At 49.6% G+C, this 19,771-nt stretch overlaps 1 protein-coding gene across 18 annotated transcripts in view; it reads right to left on the bottom strand.

The window, feature by feature from the left end:
• The window catches only part of MARK2 (microtubule affinity regulating kinase 2), a 662,301-nt gene that overhangs the window by 421,310 nt on the left and 221,220 nt on the right, over nucleotides 1-19,771 (bottom strand). For all 18 annotated transcript variants that reach the window (XM_085625997.1, XM_085625990.1, XM_085625993.1 and 15 more), the window contains exon 2: nucleotides 19,085-19,267. In XM_085625997.1, coding sequence (XP_085482123.1) covers nucleotides 19,085-19,267 — 183 coding nt within the window. The remainder of the gene's footprint in view (nucleotides 1-19,084; nucleotides 19,268-19,771) is intronic.

Below are 19,771 nucleotides of genomic sequence, written 5' to 3'. Positions count from 1 at the left end.
GCCCCCGCGTTCTGTCGCCGGCCCAGCTTGGGGACACAGTTTGAAGCGCCACCAACAAAATGAAGGCGCGGACAGCGAGGGAGCGAGCGACCAGGAGATGTGCTAACGCCACGTGCGTGCACATCTCCTGTCCTCATCTCCTGTCCTCCGTACGGGCACATCTGCTGTCTCTTGTGCCAACGCCGTACGCGTGCACATGTCCTGTCCCCCTTCCGCCCAAAAACACACAATAGATCTTGCCAAGGTGAGCAGTGCATGCGCTGCGTCGCAAGGCGAGACCTAAAAAGGGCTTAGAGCCAGTCCATTGCTTACCATCTGTGCGCTTCAGTGTCACTCTTCTTGTGGTGCGCGCCTAATTGGCTAATCCACTCGAAATGTCACTTTCGAAATTTGCTGGGGAGCATGGACCAAGCACAGATTGATTCAACTTCATCAGTGCCCATCCGCTGCTCCAGACGTAACTGGGGTACTATTCTTCCCCCCCCCCCCCTCCTACTCCCGCTGCCTGCGCTTTATTTCTTGTTCCAGTTTGCAGCAGCTTCTCGCTGATTGGAGAATCTATTTTTTTCGAACTGCAGGAATAGAACTAACAGCCACACTGTTCGCATAATGTGCTCTGCTGGAAAATTTTTGGACAAACATTCATACTCCTCATTCCCTAGAATTTTCCACACCTGATCAATTCAGAGGAACCTCTGCACGAGTCCCCTTCCTTCTGTCCCACTCCCATGTTGCTCTCATTCATCTGCGTGCTTCATTGCTGTTCTGCTCCACTCCATGTTGCTCTAAGCTGTCATTTGTCTGCTTCTCAGCTTAATTAACATTAGCAGAAAATAAACGTGATGGTGCGGCCCCTAGGCTGCGTCATCTTGTAGGTGCAGACATGCGTGTTTAAATCATGCATGCACCTACAGGGCAACACAGTCAAGCGTCCTGATCCATTTTTAGGTCTCGCTGAGCCCAGCTCATGCGCTGGCTCGGAGAGACATTTTGTATGTGAGTTTTTTAAGTGCTGCTGGCTGGCCTAGCGCTTGCGTGCACGTGAGCGTGCACGCGCGCAGCCGCCATGCGCTAGGCCAACCAGCAGCACTCAGGAACGCCTTTAGCGCGTCATCGTGATCACTTTCGCTTCCACAGCGATCGTGATCGCGATGACTTTTGTGGCCAATGCTTGTTTCAAGCTCGCATCCTTATTTTTTTGGAAAGCATTGGCCGTGCGCGCACACAACTCCCACTTCTCCCGCCGTGCAAGCGGCCAATGCTTGTTTTTCCTTAACTTTGGGTATAATCACAGCACCCGCGCATTACTTTTAACATTATCATTCTTGCACTTGCTGAGGGGCGTCTGTCGTTTGATGCTTTTTGATGATTTTCTCATGTTTTTCAGTGTTTCTACAGCCCTTTTGTTCTCTTCCCCGCTCGTGCAGTCAGGACAAATGTAAACATGTCCCCCGTCCTTGTGCAAAGATTCTGAAAGGGCGCTTGGCATCTCGCGACTATTACCCTTAAAAGTTCATGGAAGAATCCTGGACATTATTTCCTTGTGAAGCATCACCCACTCTGCCCCACAGGCCAAAGTCTACAGTGAGGTCATAGGTTTACACAGACCACATATGTCTGCAAGTTTGATACACATTTATACTCTCCAGAATCTAGACCGCTGGGAATATATTTAAGCCCTTGAAGCTGAATCAATAGTTAGGGGTGAATGGGCTGCTGATTAATGGATGGATGGATGGATTTGACCACAAAGAAAGTGCACAGCCTTTATGTGGCATGGTAGGTCACATCATAACATTGGCACTTGGCAAATGAACCCTAAAGAGTGAATTGGTAGTGGTAGAATTAGCAATGAAAATAACTTCAATATAATGCTATACATAGGCATAATACGTTGATGTACGTATGATACATCCACGTTGTTTATAGTGCTTATAGGAATGTGCAACCTTGTGCGGTTCCCTTTTATTTTGCTTGACTTGTTGCCAAAGTTTGCCTTTGGGTTGTGACCGACTATATTTTTATTATTTTTGCATTTCAAACAACTATAACAGCGGACTCACCATTGTCAGATTAAGATAACATTTCACTCTTGCTCTTACATTGGACAGAGGTTATCCATACTTAGCATGTTTAATTTATGCGTCCTAACGCTCAAGGTGTGGGGTACATTAGGAACATTTTCAGTATTGATAAAAAAAGCTATTTAATGTCTTCATTTTACCATATGCACTTGCTACTTAGACCTGGCATGTTTCTCACGCGTGACCTAGATTTAAGGTTGTGTGATGAGGACACATTCTCTCATTAGGTCTGGTGTTAGACCTTTTGATTTTACTAAAAGTATAGGTATAGCAAATGTACTTATTGGGGCTTTCAGCCAGCCCTTTTCATCTATTGGCCTGTTGCTATGTCATTCGTATGTTGCTTCCGCCAGCTACAGAATATATCTTGGGGCAGTGGGTCAGCTCACTTCAGCCATTGCCAAAATTCCATGTCACCGGCGGCATTCTGCACTTTCACTAGAAGCACATCCACACTCAAAGTAGTTAAATTCAGTGCCAGGCACTACTATTGCAATGCATGCTTTTTGAGACCAAAAATATATTTTTGATGTTTGTAAACAGTGAGGGCCTGTCAGCTCCCCAACAATAAAGTTTTACAAAAAAAAAAAAAAAATCACAATACAAAACAGTCAGATATATTGGCCTTGCCAATTCTTGTTAAGTAGTGCTATCTTCTTCCGGTACTCGAGGACCACCCCACGCCAACACAACCACTGCAAACATAAGAAACAAGCATTGGCACAGCCAATAGGTCTCGCCTTTGGGACCTTATAAGTGTTTAGCCATGCAACAGTTGCACCAAGGATATTGTGCTGGATAACTAAACACTTATAAGGTCCCAAATGCGAGACCTATTGGCTCTGCCAATGCTGGTTTATTCTTTTGATCTTTTCTTCATGCAGTACAGCAGCTGCTTTAATGCAGTAAAGCATGACGGAATTAAGCTGTTGCTTTTTGTTTGCCGGTCCATCTCAGAAGGATAATGAAAAAAAAAAGGCTAAAAACATTGGTAAAGCCAATAGGTCACAAAGGCGGGACCTGTTCGCTTTGCCAGTGCTTGTTTTGAAGTGCAGTCAAATGTTAAAACTTTTTTAGACACAGCTAGAGCTCAGTTTTAAAGTTAGAAACTCTGATTATAACTTTCTATTATAGTACTTAATTGGTGTCTCTCCCTGGTTTTCAATCTACCTCACACACTCAAGAGTTCAGTTTTTAAAGGCTTTCTGAATCGGAGTTGACTGGATTTTACAATCAGTGACTGGTTTCAACACACTCCAATACTGTGGCCCTGGATACCATGATCTTCCTCCAGGTTTCTGACATATGAAAGCTAGAGGGTAATATGCGAAGTGAAAGAAGATTTGATAGGGATTAATGGATAACCATGGAAGATGGCGCAGAGCATCACTGTTAGGGCAAGGTTTGGCTGCCTTATTTTGCCCCCTTTGTAATCTTATTGGGTATCTCCATGAAGATAATACTGCAGTGATTCAAATTGACTCATTGCTAAGAAACTTGATTGTTTCACACTGTGGTTGGTGTGCAGCAATGAGAACATCTTTACTGAGTAACAAATGTTATAGGTTCATGTTTTAGACTAACTGCACTTATCCGAGGTAAAAACATCTCTGAAAGTTTGGCTTGCATAGATTCAGTGTGTCAGGCATCTCATCCGACTACAAATGTTTTCCAGCATGGATGGACTGGGTAGAAGGGCATGTCTGGCCGCATGAATGATATCATCCAACATTGTTGAGTAGTTAAAATAATTTCATGCAGCTCAATCTCCATGCATGAAGGTGTAGGTCTAACATATAACGGGGTCAGATCTGGCAGTCTGAGGAGATTTGTCCTTTTATAGGTCTCGCCTGCGTTGCAGTGCATGCGCTGCTCGCTTGCGAGAGCTATAGTCGTTGGTTTTCTGTCGGGTTTCTTTGGAAGTGGGGTTGGTGACCGCCCTGTCCCTTAGGCACCGCCCACTCGCTTAGCGTTGCAGCGCATGCGCGCTGTGTCTCTTCACGTTGTGTCCTTGCCTCACGCTCGAGGTCCCCTTCTCGGAGAGTGTTGCGTCGTGTCCCACCACCACAAACCAGTGCTTGGTTTTTACAGGTAGGTGTTATGTAGACTTGCGACTGTGAACACTACTTTCGTTATTCCGTTTCTCTTACTGTCTCTCACTCTACACCGAAGGCGATTAACCCCAGCACATTAACAGGATGGGGGCAGGGACCATTTCAGTCGTGCAGCAACCTCACAACTCTCTCGCTTTAAGGAGTAAATAATTAAGGACAATGGTTCAGGTATGGCCTAAAGGTCCTAAAGAAAAGGTGACCCAAGAAGTAAAGTCAATTCCGTAGGGAGCAAAAGACAAAGTACGTAAAAGGTCATGTAGGTCAAAAAGATGACGGGTATTTGTTTAAACAAATTCAATTTTTTGAGTACTCACATAATAAAAAGCGTGGTGTGAGATAGTGATAGTGGTTAAAAAGACATCGCATTGACAATATAGTGGAGTTCCATAATTGATTTTTGGAGCATCTAGGAACTAAACCATAACTCTACAAGTAGTTTAACTTTCAAACCAACTTGCTCACCATTGTCCTGAAGATGAACCCCAATAATTGGGTTTGAAACGCCGACCACCCCACAACATGAATTCCTTATAACTTGTAAAAATCAATTATGGAATTCAACTATATTGTTGTCAATGTCAGATCTAACCAAGGCTCTGCCCACTGCTGAAAGAGACCTTGCGCCACGTCCGACTGCAGACGCCATTAGTGATCCATCAAGCACCGGCGGCTGAGTTCGTCCGCTCTGGCGTTCCGAGAACCTGCCAGGTGCTGAGCCACCAAGGTAATGCCTTGATGTTCCAGCCATGTCCAGAGGCACAGAGCCTCCTGACATAGGGCCAGGACCCCACCCGCCCTGTTTGTTGCAATACCACATGGCGGTGGTGTTGTCTGTCAACACCTGCACCACACTTCCCCGGACAGAGGGAAGGAATGCCTTCAGTGCAAGTCGGATCGCCCGAAGCTCCAATAGGTTGATATAGAGCCGGGACTCCGCCGGAGATCAGAGTCCTCTGATCTCCGCCTCTCCCAAGTGGCCTCCCCACCCCAGGAGGGACGCATCCATCACCACTGTGTGCTCCGGTTGGGGAAGGGAGAGGGATCTGCCATTGACCCAATCGGGATTCGTGAGCCACCACTGCGATTGCGTGCAGTACCCTCCGAGATCTGGACATGATCTGACAGGTTGCCCTGATGCTGCACCCACTGGAACTTCAGGTCCCACTGCAGAGCCCGCATATGCCATCTGGCATGTTGCACTAGCAGGATGCAGGAGGCCATCAGGCCCAGGAGCCAGAGGATCATCCTGACTGAAACCCGGGACAGAGGCTGAAAGATCAGAATCATAGCCTGAATATCCCGGACTCGCTGCTCGGGAGGATAAACCCGAAACAGCGTCGAATCCAGAACCGCTCCGATGAAGGAGAGAGTCTGAGAGGGACTCGGGTGCGACTTCGGCACGTTGATGGAGAACCCCAGCAAATGCAGGAGGTCGGCCGTAGTCTGGAGGTGGTTGACGACTGCCTGGGGCGAGACCGCCTTCAACAACCAGTCTTCGAGGTAGGGGAAGACTGACACCCCCGACCTGCGCAGGTGAGCTGCGACCACCGCCATCATCTTCGTGAACACCCGAGGGGCACTGATAAGGCTGAAAGGGAGCATGGCAAACTGAAAATGCTCCTGGCCTACCGTGAACCGCAGGAAACGCCGGTGTGCCGGCAGGACGGGGATGTGAAAATATGCGTCCTTTAAGTCCAACGCTACCATCCAGTCTCCCGGGTCGAGGGCAGCCAGGACCTGAGCCAGAGTCAGAATTTTGAACTTCTCCTTCCGGAGGAAGACATTGACGTTCCGGAGGTCGAAGATGGGGCGCAGGCCCCCTTTGACCTTCTTGGGGACCAGAAAGTAGAGGGAATAACAAACACGTCCAGCTTCAGGCCCAGGAACGCGCTCGATGGCCCCCTTGGCCAAGAGGGCCGTAACTTCCTGCTGGAGAAGCACCAAGTGATCCCCCGACATGCGGTGGCACTGAGGTGGCATGGCTGGAGGGGAAGACTGAAAGGGAAGAAAATAACCCTTGCGGATGATCTGCAACACCCACTCGTCCGTTGTGATATCACGCCAGTGGTGGAGGTGGTGGCGGACCATGCCACCCACCGGCGTGGGGTGCTCCACAAAGCTCGGATTAGGAGGGTTTGGAGGTTGAAGCAGCGGGGGCGGAGGTGGACTGCCCCCCATGCGGATTCCCGGAAGCCGCCCCTGCGGAAGCCGCATCCGCGGACGCGCTGAGGCTGGTTCTGCACAGGCTTGTTGAAGGAACGTGCCTGGGCGCCCCTGCATTGGCCACGAAAGGAACGAAACCCTGGAGTGGCAGGGCTCTTTGTGGAAGGACCCAAGGACTTGGCCATGGCCCACGAGTCCTTAAAGCGCTCCAGTGCTCCAGTCAGCCTTATCGCCAAACAGGCGAGTGCCATCAAAGGGCATGTCCATGAGCGAGCTCTGGACGTCAGGCGAGAACCCAGTGGATCGCAACCAAGCGTGGCGACGCATCGCACAGTCGGAGAAATCATCCTGCCCAACGAGTCAGCGGTGTCCAAACCACACCGAATGGCTAACTTAGCCGCATCCTTACCCTCAGCAACCGCCTGGGAAAGCACAGCATGGACCTCCTCAGGACACCGAGGTAACACCTGAGCAACCGTGTTCCACATCGCATGGGAATAGCAGCCCCAAGCTGGCCGACGAGAAGAACCGCTTACCAAACTGCTCCAGCTTCTTAGAGTCCTTATCCGGTGCAGCCATGGGAAAGGCACTCTGCGACGTCGAGGCCTGGATGACCAGACTCTCAGGCGTGGGATGAGTGGTCAGAAACTCGGGGTCACCAGGCGTCGGGCGGTGACGCCTGGCAACATTTTTATCCACAGGGACCCCTGTGGGCGGCCGCGACCAAGTGCCCAACAGGACATGCGTGAGGGCGTCGTTGAAGGGAAGCAGTGGCTCCGAAGAAGTCGAAGCAGTCTGGAGCACCTCAGTAAGGAGGTTAGTTTTGAGGGCTACCGTAGGATGATCAAGATTGAGGACCTCAGCAGCCCGACGAAGCACCATCGTGTAGGAAGCTCCCTCCTCCATCGTAGGTGGGGGGAGAAACCCCGGGTCAGAAGAGACATCGAGGTCGCCGGCGTCCTCCAGATCGTCCACCTAGTCCTGCTCGGAGTCACATTGACAGGCAAGAGGGTTCTCAGACCCCTCGCAGTCATCCTCCACCTCTGTTGCAGGAGGAACCGGTCACGGCGGCAGAGCCGGAGCCGGAGAGGGGACAAGCGGCATCGGAAACTGCGCCGGCCGGGCCGAGCCAGCGCAGTCTCCCAATGCAGATCCCAGGCAGGAACGAAATGGTCCTGGAATCAGGGCATGGGGGGGGGGGGGGGGAGAAACAAACGGCACCCACTGCAGCACCTGAGGTGGAGCCGAGGGCTGCGCTGGGGCAGGAGCCGGCTGCGCCAGAACTCGCGGCGCCGGGGCCGGAGCCAACGGCGTAGGATCCTGTGGCGCTGAGGCTGGATCAGCCGGTGGCGCCGGCGGGCCAACAGGATCTGAACAGCCCGGGAGCCCGAGGCATAAGAATGCGGTCCAGGATGGCAAGAAACTCTTGCACCTGTTCGGGAGTCGCCGACGGACCCGGGTAAGGCGGGTAGGCCGCGGGACTCCCAGGCTCCAAAGCAGCCGCAGGGGCAGAGCCCCTGTCCCCCTCGTCTGCATCAGAGGACCGACGGGGGGACGTCAGAGAGCGAACATGCTTCCTCGACTTTTTAATGTCGGCCCTTACCGGAATCCAAGGAGCAAAGACTGCGGCCCCGCGAGTGGTCCCGGGAATGGTCCCTGGACCTGGAGCGGCGTTGGGACGAGTGCCGGACCTCCAGCAGCTTTCGGCACTGCTTCCTCAAGGCCTTCGGGGCCATGGCTCGAAAGTCCCGACAGGACCGGGAGTCATGTTCGGTCTCCAAGCAGTAGAAGCAAACATCATGGGGGTCCGCCACCAACATGTTGCGACGGCAGACCCCACAAGACTTAAAGCCAGGCATCCCTATGTGCACCAGGAGAAAAAAGGGGAGACAAAAAGTCTCAAAAGAGTAGTCAAAAAGTGACTACGGTACGTGCTCTATCCGGATCTGCGCTTGCTGGCGCGGAGAAAGAAAGAACTGACGTCAGCGCGCATGGGTGGCGCCCAAGTAGTCTCCGTGACGTCATCTCGTCGCTTACGACGCCAGCGACGGACGCGGAGCCACATGACGCCACTTACTGACGCACAGGGGTACTGCTAAGTAAAACTTTCCGGATCCAGTCTGACGCCTGGGGATATTCTAAGTTAAGGAATCTATCACTAACGTGTCTCTTTCAGATAATGCCTTTTATTAATGCAGGTTTTTAAAGATATAAATAAAAAGCATTGTCATTTACAATGCCAATAGCTGAAAATCTCGCAATTGCAAAACCTACTGCATAGCAAATGCTTGTTCTTCTTAGTGCTGTTCTTGGCAGACCCAGGATAGGAATTTTTTAAGGGCCTTTCCGCCTTCCTCGGATGTCCCCTGGTTCCCTCTTATGAGATCTCTTCTGAGAAATGGAGGGTGTATCATGATCCTCCTCAGAAGTTGAAGATCTCTGTACCTTGTCTTACTGAAGTCATAGAAGAAGTCTCCCCTCTCTGTATTCTAGAGGGTGCTATCGCCTGATTTGCTGGAGTTTGGTTCCTTTTTTTTTTGTTAAAGGACATAGATAGGCTATTTAAGTGATTGTTCATGGCTATTATAGCCTATAATAATGACACTTACTGTTTTACTATGGTACCGTGGGACTCCCAACTTCGATGACGGGGAATGATTCAAGCTTGTGAATTGATCAAAGATCCAATTCAGGAGAATATACCATTACGTCCACTAGACACTTATGGTTGAGGGAATCTATAAGGTTTGGAGTTTCTCTAGGGGCCCAAAGTGCCCAGAGTCAACAACTGAGCTTTAGCATGTAGTGGTTTTAATTATGTACAGAGTACAGACCAATTCATATGGTGAATGTTAGAAATGGGGGGTCTCTAGTTGGCAAGGGTTTGCACCTTTGCCCAAGTAGGGACCCTTCTTTCTAGTCAGGGTAAGGGGGATACACTTCTAAAATAGCTGAAAAACACAGTTCTTCCAAGTCTGTAGCTCCGTCCGGGGCTACCGCGATGCTGAAACCAACAGAGTCTAACAATGCCAGCCAACAGTAGTGGTAGGGGCCAAGTAAAGCATTGACAGACCTGTGAACAATACTTTCTCGTTGCGGCCGACACGTTGAGGCCAGGGGCAGCCGTTGCGTTGCAAAATGGATGCAGCGCAGGGTGCGGTGCCCTCACGACGCGGTGCAGGCAGCAGCTCGGTGACAATCATCCAGTCGGCATCAGTGAGAGCAAGGCTTACGATACAGGGTGGGGCGGTGCTCGATGCGATACTGGCAGGTTTTGCTGCAGGTGACAGAGCCGGTCGATGGTCAGGTCGTGCAGCGACTGTCGGTGACAACCAGGCAGGGTGGTGGTGCGGTGCCCACAGGACACTGTGCAAGCAATGGCTCAGTGATGATCGACCAGGCAGCATCAGTGAGACCAAGAATGCGGTGCGAAATGCGGTGGGGCCTTCTGTGGTGCCTTCATGACACGGAACCCTGCGACGGACTCAGTGACAGAAACAAGTGGTTACAGATACGGTGCCCAGAAGGATGGTGAGGACTTTGCTGTTTCTGAGACCCCTTGAACAGGGAGGGGGGCAAGCTCCACTTCCAAGCCCTTGGAGATACTTTCTCAAACAGGTTAAACACAAAGTTCCTCTTCTTGGCAGAAACAGCTACTGTTAGCCAGCCCCAGACAACACACAGCAAAGGGGCAGTACTTCTCTCCCAGCTCTTCTCCTTGGCAGAGGTTCCTTCTTTAAGTCCAAAGTGATCTAAAACTCTGAGGTCTGAGCCCCACTTTTTATAGTACAAAATCCTTTATTCTCTGGAGGTAGAGTGTCTTTGCCCAGCCAGAACTAGTTCTGTTCCCTCTGGTGCAGCTGCCCGACAGGAGGTGGACACAGCATTGTCCAAGGCAGACCTGGCCCATTCAAGTGTGAAAGAAATCTCCTCCCCCTGAATGCAGCCCAGGTATATTCAGCCCGGCCCTGACTCACCCTGGAAAGGCAGGACACACCTACCCCTACCCCCCCCCCCGCCCCCCCAACCCCAAGTGGCTGTCTGAACAGAATGCACATCCTCAGCCCCTGCCACTCCAAAGCCAGACAATCAATACACAAACCTAGCAGAGGCACACTGGATGGTTAAGCAAGAAAACACCTACTTTCTAAAAGTGGTATTTTCAAACCCTGAATATAAAAGGCATCCTTACTAAAAGATACATCTTTATATTCTTAGTTCAGGCATACTAAACTCCATTTTCTTATCCTGTCCCAATGGGAAGTTATATTTAGAAGAGGTTATAAAAAAAATGTACACAAACTTTATTGAAAATAAGAAGTTATAAATAAACTCCCATTCTATCCTATGGGACAGATAGCCTTTCAATAGTGAAAAACTAAATTGCCAGTATTTCACTATCAGGCCATGCCACACACATCAGGGCCATGTCCTACCTTTCACATACACAGCACCCTGCCCACAGGGGTACCTTGGGCCTACCTTAGGAGTGACTCACATGTAAGAAAAGAGAAGGTTAAGGCCTGGCAAGTGGGTGCACTTGCCAGGTCGACATGGCAGTACCAAACTGCACACAGACACTGCAGTGGCAGGTCTGAGTTACATTTACCGGCTGCTCATGTGGGTGGCACAATCAGTGCTACAGGCCCACAAGCAGCATTTGATTTACAGGCCCTGGGAGCACACAGTGCACTGCACAAGGACCTTACCAGTAAATCAACTATGCCAATCATGGAATCACCAATCCATAACAACAATTTACAGAGGGAGTGTTGGAAATACCCCACTCCCACGCCTGAAGAGGTTGGTGGTAACGGGGTCTTTCCAGGACATACAGTGGTAGCTTGGCTCGAGTGGTCAGGAATCAGGCACCGTGCTAAGCATACGACATACCCATACAATAACCATGCGTGCATCCGTTCCAAAAACGACTCTACACCGTAAAAATTATGAAAATATCTGTTTATCTTCTTTTTCTCTTAGTTGCTGATTAGATAAATATTAACACAATCACAATATACAAGGCTTTTTAAATAGTGCAGGTCAAATAAATACTGTCTTAATGATTCAATAAATAGGGGTGATCATAAATAATTAAGGCATAAATATAAGTGCAATACATACAGGCAATTAAATATTCTGAGGCAATAAATACTGCAAACCAATAAATATTGTGCGACAATAAATACTGTGGAACAATAAATACAGTGAAGCAATAAATAGGTTAAATACAATAAATACAGTGCCCTCAATAAATAATTAAAAGCTGACAGTGACACTTATAGAATCAGATCACATTTGAGATTACTATGGGCGGATTTGACCCAGGCACAGCTTGTGGTGATGTGGAAGGCTTGAGGGTGTCTACTCCCTGGCTTGGACAAGGCTGAGGCCTAAACTGAGGTAGATCAAGGGGGGACTACTAGAGACCTGGCTCTCTCACTCTACACAACCCCTCTGAATTAGTCTCAGCTCACCCCTGGCACAGTCCAGCTGGTTCCAGCACCTCTCTAACCCCTAGAGTAGTCTCTTAGGATTCCACAGGGCCTTTGGCGCCCTCTATTCCACTTACTGCCCTTTTTCTGAAGCTCCGACGCCGCTGGAGTCGTGTCGACGCCGTGAGGCGGTTTCGGTTCGATGTCGGCGGCCTCGGCACAATGTCAGTTCTTGACGACGCCGGTAGGCGGTTCCGGTTCGATGTCGGCGGCCTCGGCTCGATCTCGACCTCCGATTCGATGGCGTCGGGCAGTCTTGGCTCGATGTCGGCTTCGGGCGGCTCCGGTCCGATGGCGACCTCAGGTTCGATGACGTCGGCCGGCCTTGGCTCGATGTCGACTTCCGGCGGTTCCGGAGTGCGACCTCCACTCCCGACCTCCGGCACGATTCCCTTCAGGTTCCGGCGACTCCGGAGTGCGATCTCCACTCCCGACCTCCGGCACGCTTCACCTCGGTCTCCGGCGACTCCGGAGGGCGGACTTCACTCCCCCGTCGACGCCGCTCACTCGACCTCGGGTGACTTCCTCCTCGACCTCTGGTACTCCTCACGACCTCCGTCGGCGCCCTCTCTCGACCTCTGGCGGCTCCGGGTACGACGTCTGCTTTTCCAGTCAGCGCCGCTTCTCCACCTCGGGCTCCGGGTCTCCAGGCTACTCGACGTCGGACTCCAGGGAAACCAGTATCCAGGTCAGGATCTTGCTGTTCTTGGTTTCTAAGGCCTGTTCCTGCTGTCCAGGTCCTTAAGATGGTTTTTCTTGCTTCTTCCCACACAGGGCTTCAGGCTGGGCTCAGTCAGTAGGGACTAGTATCAAGGGTGGGTTTATGGACCCCACTCCAGGCACAAGTTTCCACCCCTGCTGCCTCACTCCTTCAGGTTTCTGCTGCTCACTCTTCACCAGTCAGGTGCCAACTGCCAGCTCCAACTGCCAACTCTCTGTCTTAGCTTCCCAACATTCTAAACCGCCTCCAACTGTCACGGGGTTCTGGAATGTTCTGGAAGGTGCTAGTAGGTTCCAGTGGGTGCTGGTGATGTCACAGGTGGCCACCATTTTGTGCTCCAGGCCCTCAGACAGAAGTTCCAGGGGTAGATAAAATGGCTCCCTGAATCTGCAGCAACACTAAAAAATCTGGTGGTTCCCAAAAAGGAAAAATTCAAACAGGGTTTGAGGCAAAAGTGGGACAAAATAAATAATGATGAGGAGGGACCACCCAAAGGGCTGACAGGTCTAACAGGGAGCACTTGCACGTTGGCACTGAACAGCAGTGGCAGAGTACCCAAAGCATCTAGACCAGCAAAAACGAAGTCCAACACACAGCAAAATAAAAGGAGGGAAAGGCAAAAATACAGGGGAAACTACGCCAAGGATGCTAGGTCTAACAGTGAAATATGTAGAATGAAAAATGGGAATCAAGAAAACCTATGTTTCTGAAATAGGCACAAGCTATGGAGTTAAAGAACGCTGGTAATTTGTACATCTCTGAATTTGTGCGCACCCGTACTAGCATACGATTTGTCTTCTTTCTTACACCCTGGCTTACATTTGGACGGCACAAATGCAGCAAAATCCAATTGGCAATAACAAATGCTCTACTATTCTATGCTCCCACATGTCTTTCGATAAAAATGGTACCTCACTTGCATGGGTAAGTCTAGTACACGCCATAGAAAACCGCCCAAAACGCAACACAGCTACATCACATTTACCCCCTCAAAACTGACCCTTTTTGCCCTCAAAGTGAGTAGCTGTAGATTTTGGGGCATAGCTCAGCCTGTATCTAGGGATACCTAGCAAACTTGCACCTTTTATAAAACTAGACACCTGGGGTATCCAGGGTGGGGGGACTTGCATGGCTCTTACCAGGTTTTTGTTACCCATAATCCTTTGCAAACCTCAAACTTGGACTAGAAAAACATTTTCCTCACATTTCTGTGAAGACAAGTTCTGGAATCTATGGGGAGCCACATTTCTACCACCCAGAGTTCCCACTTGCCCTCTGATAAGAACAGTACCCCATTTGTGTGGCAGGGACACAAGACCACAACACAAAAATGCCCTAAAGTGCTACACTGAGAGTTCAGCTATCGGGGTAGCTGTGGTATTTGGGACAGTTTTGTGATTCCACACATGCAAACCTATGAACTACAGGCATGTCTTAAAACTAGACAACTAGGGGATTCCAGGGTGGTGTGCCTTGCGTGGATCCCATGAGGTTTTCTTACCCACGATGCCCTGCATTTCCATACATTCCTGTGATGAAAACTTTCAGAATCCACAGGATTCTAAGAAATTTCTACCACCCAGCGTTACCCCACTTAAGCAGATAAAAACGCTGCACCACTTGTGGGGCTTGGACTGCTGCCCGCAGCAGGAACGTATCAAACCAAGGTCAATGGGTGCCATTGCGAGAGGACTCTCCAATGCCCAGTGCTGACTGAATCTGTAGAGTGGTAATCATAAAATTAAAATGGAGTACGTTATCCCTCCAAGAATACTTTATAACGAGGACCACTGTTTAAAATTAAAAGACAAAGCGGGAATACGTTGGGAAACAATGTTCCCCAACATTCACCTAAATGGTAGACATGTTTCTTGATAAATTAGTCTCAACAGATCCATGGTAATTCTTCAGGACCAAATCAATCTAATCTAAGACTAGTGAGGTTCTATGCTAATTCATAAAGTGTCCCCACACACGAATCACTATGATAAGTGAGCATTTAGGTATAGAGCTATACCTCTCATGTTGTGGGAGATTAAACACCCTAAACCCGACAGAAAATGTAAACATCTAGACTACTGCCCCAATCCGCCCCTAAGTGGGGCAGAAAGAATGTCTGTGCCTTTCTGGGGAGGGGGCATGTGAGAAGTTGGCCTGATGTATGATGTCACTAGTTATAGTGTACACCTTATATCAGTCCAAATACCCTTATGGTGATTGGTTGTAAAGTCAACCTTATAGACCAGCTATCCTAGTGGTAGCATGGACAAGAGCAGTCTTAGGCTAAACTCTGAATGGCATGTGAAGCCAGCTGTGATACCATATATAATCCCTTGAATACCAAATGAAAGGACACCACAACAGATATATATATATAAAATAAAGTGTATTTATTCTAAGCAAACCCTCAGCACTCTTTATGAGTTTAGAGGTAAGTACAACACAGTCTTATTAATGCATACAGTAAGTCACACAGGTAAGTAATACAGTTAGGCCCTAGGGGCCACGCAAACCATATACTAAATAAGTGGTATAAGAACCACTGTCACGGAAATAGAATAGGCCTAGGCCTAGGGAATCGCTGGGGCTACACTACACTAGCGTTAGTTAGGAAGTGGGAGGCCCACGGGATTCGTGTGCAGAGTGGAAACACTCACGCGTAATGCGTAAAAGTCAATAGCAATGTTACAGTTTAGAAATAGATAGATTTAGGACACTTCCGGAGTAGCTAGGAAGTTGAGACTTGAAAACTAGACACTAGGATAGTCACTATCCTGATGAGCACCGGAGTACCCAGGTTACCTAGCCCACAGGCTGCGGGTGCATAGGGGTGAAGATGCGTCGTTTTCGTCGTCGACTCCTATGGATGCCTGAAGAAAGATGCTGACAGGCAGTCAGTGAAGAGTGTCCGGTGGATCCCAAGGCTGGGATCAAGAAGAGAAGAAACCTGCAAGCAGAAGGGACAGAGTCAAGGTCACTAGCCAGTGACCACGTGGAACCAGGAAGGAACCAGGCGATGTCGTGAAGAGTTGCAGGTGAAGGTGAAGCTTGTCGCTGCAGCCAGGAGGACCAGGAAGCGTCGAGGACGACCAGGACCAGGAGGCGAGCTGTCCCACGAAGGCTCTTGCTGTCGGCGGCGTCGAAGTTGGACTAGGACTCACCAAGCCTTGGCAAGCGGAACCCACGAAGAACAAAGGACTTGCTTCTGGTGCAGACCAGGAAGGTCTGGGGTGCTTCTTCTTTGCAGAGAAGCGGGAGCCAGTCTGGAGGAGCCAAACCAGCGCAGAAGATTTCAGGGTGCGTCGTCACAGAGGCCACTAGCCAGCGGGCAAGCAACCGGACAGACGCGGCAAGCAGGAAAATGCTGAAGGGCCCCACGCAGGACTCGTGGAGTGTGGGGGGCTGATCTTCGGTGCAGATGGTGCTTGGGGTTGGGGCTTCTCAATCCCCGGTGCACAACTTCGAGGGTACCTCAGAAGCTGCGCTGTAAGTTACTAGCCACTTTTCCCAGGTAGCCGGTCCCACGTCGCTCGTCGCCTCCACGGATCTCAGCTCTGCTGCAGATGTGGATGAGGGTCGGAGAAGTCTGGAAATCAAGGCTCTGGTCGGGCTCTGCAGTCGGTTCCTCGTCGAACGTTTCACAAAGCAAAGGGTAGTCACTTGATGGTGCCTGTTTGCACAGGGTAGCCACTCCTTGGCTACAAGGGAGATTCTTCAGTCTTCTTCTTTCGTCGAATGTCGAAGGTCCAGAGTTTCTGTTCAGTTTTGCAGGTTCAGGATAATCTAAAGTCTTGAGGCCCAACTCCCACTCTTATACTAATCTGGGGGGCTGGGATACCTGCTAGGTCACGCCTTATGGGTGGGACCTGGGAGGGGGTGGTTACACCCACTTCCCTTTGTCCAGTTTCGCGCCAGAGCTGGGGCTGGAGTGCCCCAGCGCCGGTTTGAACTGGACTATGCAAGGAACACCTTGTGTGCCCCAGGCATGTCTCATTCCTTTCAGCCCACCCTGCCCCAATACACTAAGGGCTGTCTGGGGAGGTGCTAGCACCTCCCCAAGCAGGAAACCTATTGTCCAGGCCTCCCTGGCTGGGATCACTCCCAGCTGCAGGAGGTCAGACTTGTGTCGTGGCAGCAGCATCCATTTTGTGATGCTGAGGCTTTGGTCAGAGGCTAACAGTTGAAGTATGATTTTAACATGTCTTTCCCTCTAGAAGGGGGGAATAATATTCTCATGTCCAGAAAAGGCATGGGGGTATTATTCCCGAGTGTTAGACACCTTATACGACATGTTTTGATAAAGCCAAACCATAGTTACCATAACCGTCTAAGATTATAAGGTACTTTAAGAGTATATGGTAGGCTATATCATAGAACAGCTATAAGGACATGGTTCCGAAAGCTGCAGACAGGCTCAGCTCATGCTAGAGCACCATCTCACATGTTACCAAGCACTCTGCCTCCAGGATTGTCAAGGCCTGCCATAGGAGTGACTGATAGGTACACATGTATCTATATGTAAGTTAGGTATAGGAATACTACACCTAAGCAAGGGGTGATTACACGACCTTGCCCCAGCTGAGTGATCAGCCAGTTGTGTCAAAATGGAAGGCCAGGCCAGGGGTGGCACAATATATGCTGCAGCCCCTGGTAGGCCTAGGGTACACCTATGCCCTGGGTACCTAGGGTACACTGTACAGGGGCCAATAAGGTGATCCTATCCAAATGGGTTATGCACCTAAAGTACATAGTATTAATTTAGAGAGAGAACAGCAGGGCTGTGGGTCTGATTAGCAGGCCCACAGCCACATCTAAGTCGTAAACCAGTAAAGCAAAAGCAAAAAGTGGGGGTGAACATAGAAAGCAGACCCTACTCTCCTACAGGGCATTGCCATGTCCATGGTGGACTTCCCCTACCCCTATGTTTTTGTTCCCCAGGTGTCTAGTGGGCCTTCTGTCCCCCTGGGGAGATTGTGGTTTATTACCCCTTTTCCCTCCAGGGGGTGCAGAAAGACCCCTTATATTTTATAAGGGCAGACCCCATACCTATATTTATTTTTAACCTGGACCCTAGTGTGTGTGTGTGTGTGGGGGGGGGGGGGGGGGGGGGGAGGGCGACGACACAGAGATAGTCCACCTGTTGGGATGGGGGAACAGTCATGTCCAGGGTGAGTAGACCCCCCCCCCCCCCCCATGGCATGATGGAGGCAATCACCCCTCCGCCTACCCTCTAGGGGAGTGAAAAGAGTGTCACCATAATTCACTAGGGGTGTGGGGAATGCACATAGTGGGCACGCGCTGCCCTTTTTTAATTTTTTTTATTTACCTTGGTGTCTAATGGGGGGTGCGGGCGGATCGGGAGTATCTACCCCCTATTCACTCCCCCAGGGCAAAAAAACTGAAAATGTAGTTGCTAGGGTGAAGCTCAAGCCCTTGCCTAAGGGGTTACTTACCCCATCCCTGGTGGCTAGTGGGTGGATCGCTTGTGGCGATCTCCAAGCAGAGATCCCCTGGGCAGAGGTACCATTGGAAGGGGGGAGATTTTCCCCTCTCCAACAATACCTTCCTCAAGAGAATCCGTGCTCAGGGCTGAATTACTCCCCAGAGCACTGATTCAGCAAAAAGTAAAACAAGTCCATTAGCGAGTTTTACTTGCACTTTTACTCTAATGACGTCAATGCACCTTGCGCGCCATTCACCATTACAATAAAAAAAAAAGCAAAACAATCATGCTGCTCGGGAAGCCTGAGCAGTGTGAGCTTCACATAATATAAAGAACTCCCTCTGGTGCAGAGGGGCCTTTATAAACCTCCCCAATGGCTGACAGACACACCGGGGAGATAGTGCAGGTGTCGGCCATTGGCCGAATAGCCGCACTCGAGGGGTTAAGAGATCTTTCGTGAAGGTGTGCCTTAAACTTTATTGCGCATCTGCATTACAGAAAACATTGATTTAATGTTTGCAACACTGCATCTGCCAGTTTTTGCCAGGTTTAGAACATCATGGGTTGTAAAAATAAAATGCATAAATACAATGGAAGATAATGCACCACAAAGGCACAGACAAAAGATAAGCTGAAATCAAACGTCAATTCCCTCAATCAAGACAAGCGCTAGGAGGTGGAGCTGTGGCAAACAGCTTTGCTAGTCATGAAGCCTTCAAGCTAACTGGTTGGGCAGATCATCAAAGCCAAATAAAGGGACATACATGCACTTTGTGTTCTTAAATGTTCAGTTACAAGCAGTATACACTTTCCAATTCTACACCTGTCCCCAGTCAAGCTTACACAAATGTGGGAATATGACCGAGCAAGGCAACATGGCAGAACAATAATGGTGCAAGTAGCATTTAAAAGTCTTTAAAAGGGCGCCCAACGTGTTTATAATCATGACTTAATCTAGAGAAAAAAACTTCCACACACCATCTTGAGATGTACAATGCAAAGTCTCTTAAGCAAGCAGAGTAGCTGTTCCCCCCACACAGTCTGAGGAGCACCTTTGAACTAACCTCTTTGTTCGTCAAGACATGCCGTGCCAACTTGACCTTCGCAAAGTTTCCCTTGCCAATCGTCTTCAGCAAGCGGTAGTTGCCTATGTGTGGCTGATCATCCACGGAGGTGGAAATAGCGTTCCGATTCCGCAGCATGTTGGACTTGCTGGTGGACTTCGAGTCAGAGTGCCCCAGAGCAGTCTGCAACAGAAAAGAGAAGAGGTTTGACTATTACCAAATAATACACAAACACATGGATGCATACTAAAAAGCTCTTTGCAGCGCATTCAAGAATTACAAAAGAACAATGTTGACTGACTTATCCAAGAGTAATAATTTAAGACTAAATGGACACAAAAATCACCAACCAGCAGCAAGCACTGTAAAATCATAACCGGAATGCTTTCCAGGTGATTTTTATTCTTAGCCTGAGACTGTCAAAGTTGGGGTTCTCACCATGCAAGTAAATCCATTCCTGCACTAGTATCATACAAAATATCTACGGCATAAAGTCTACTATCAAGACATGTACAAGCATTAGGACAATGAAAAGCTCCTAGTACTGAGTTAGCCAGGGGTGCAGTGCCACAATGAAAGCCCAAGATCCACTGGCAGGCCGTACAAGCAAGCCCCAGTGCCGTAACAGGAGTGACAGCCTTTGGCATCAGAATGAGGGATGGTGCAGATAAGTAATAAAAGTGCCTT

The sequence above is a fragment of the Triturus cristatus genome, chromosome 9, assembly GCF_964204655.1.
Source record: "Triturus cristatus chromosome 9, aTriCri1.1, whole genome shotgun sequence".
In the NCBI taxonomy this organism is placed as follows: Eukaryota; Metazoa; Chordata; class Amphibia; order Caudata; family Salamandridae; genus Triturus; species Triturus cristatus.
This window is presented reverse-complemented; position numbering and strand designations above follow the sequence as displayed.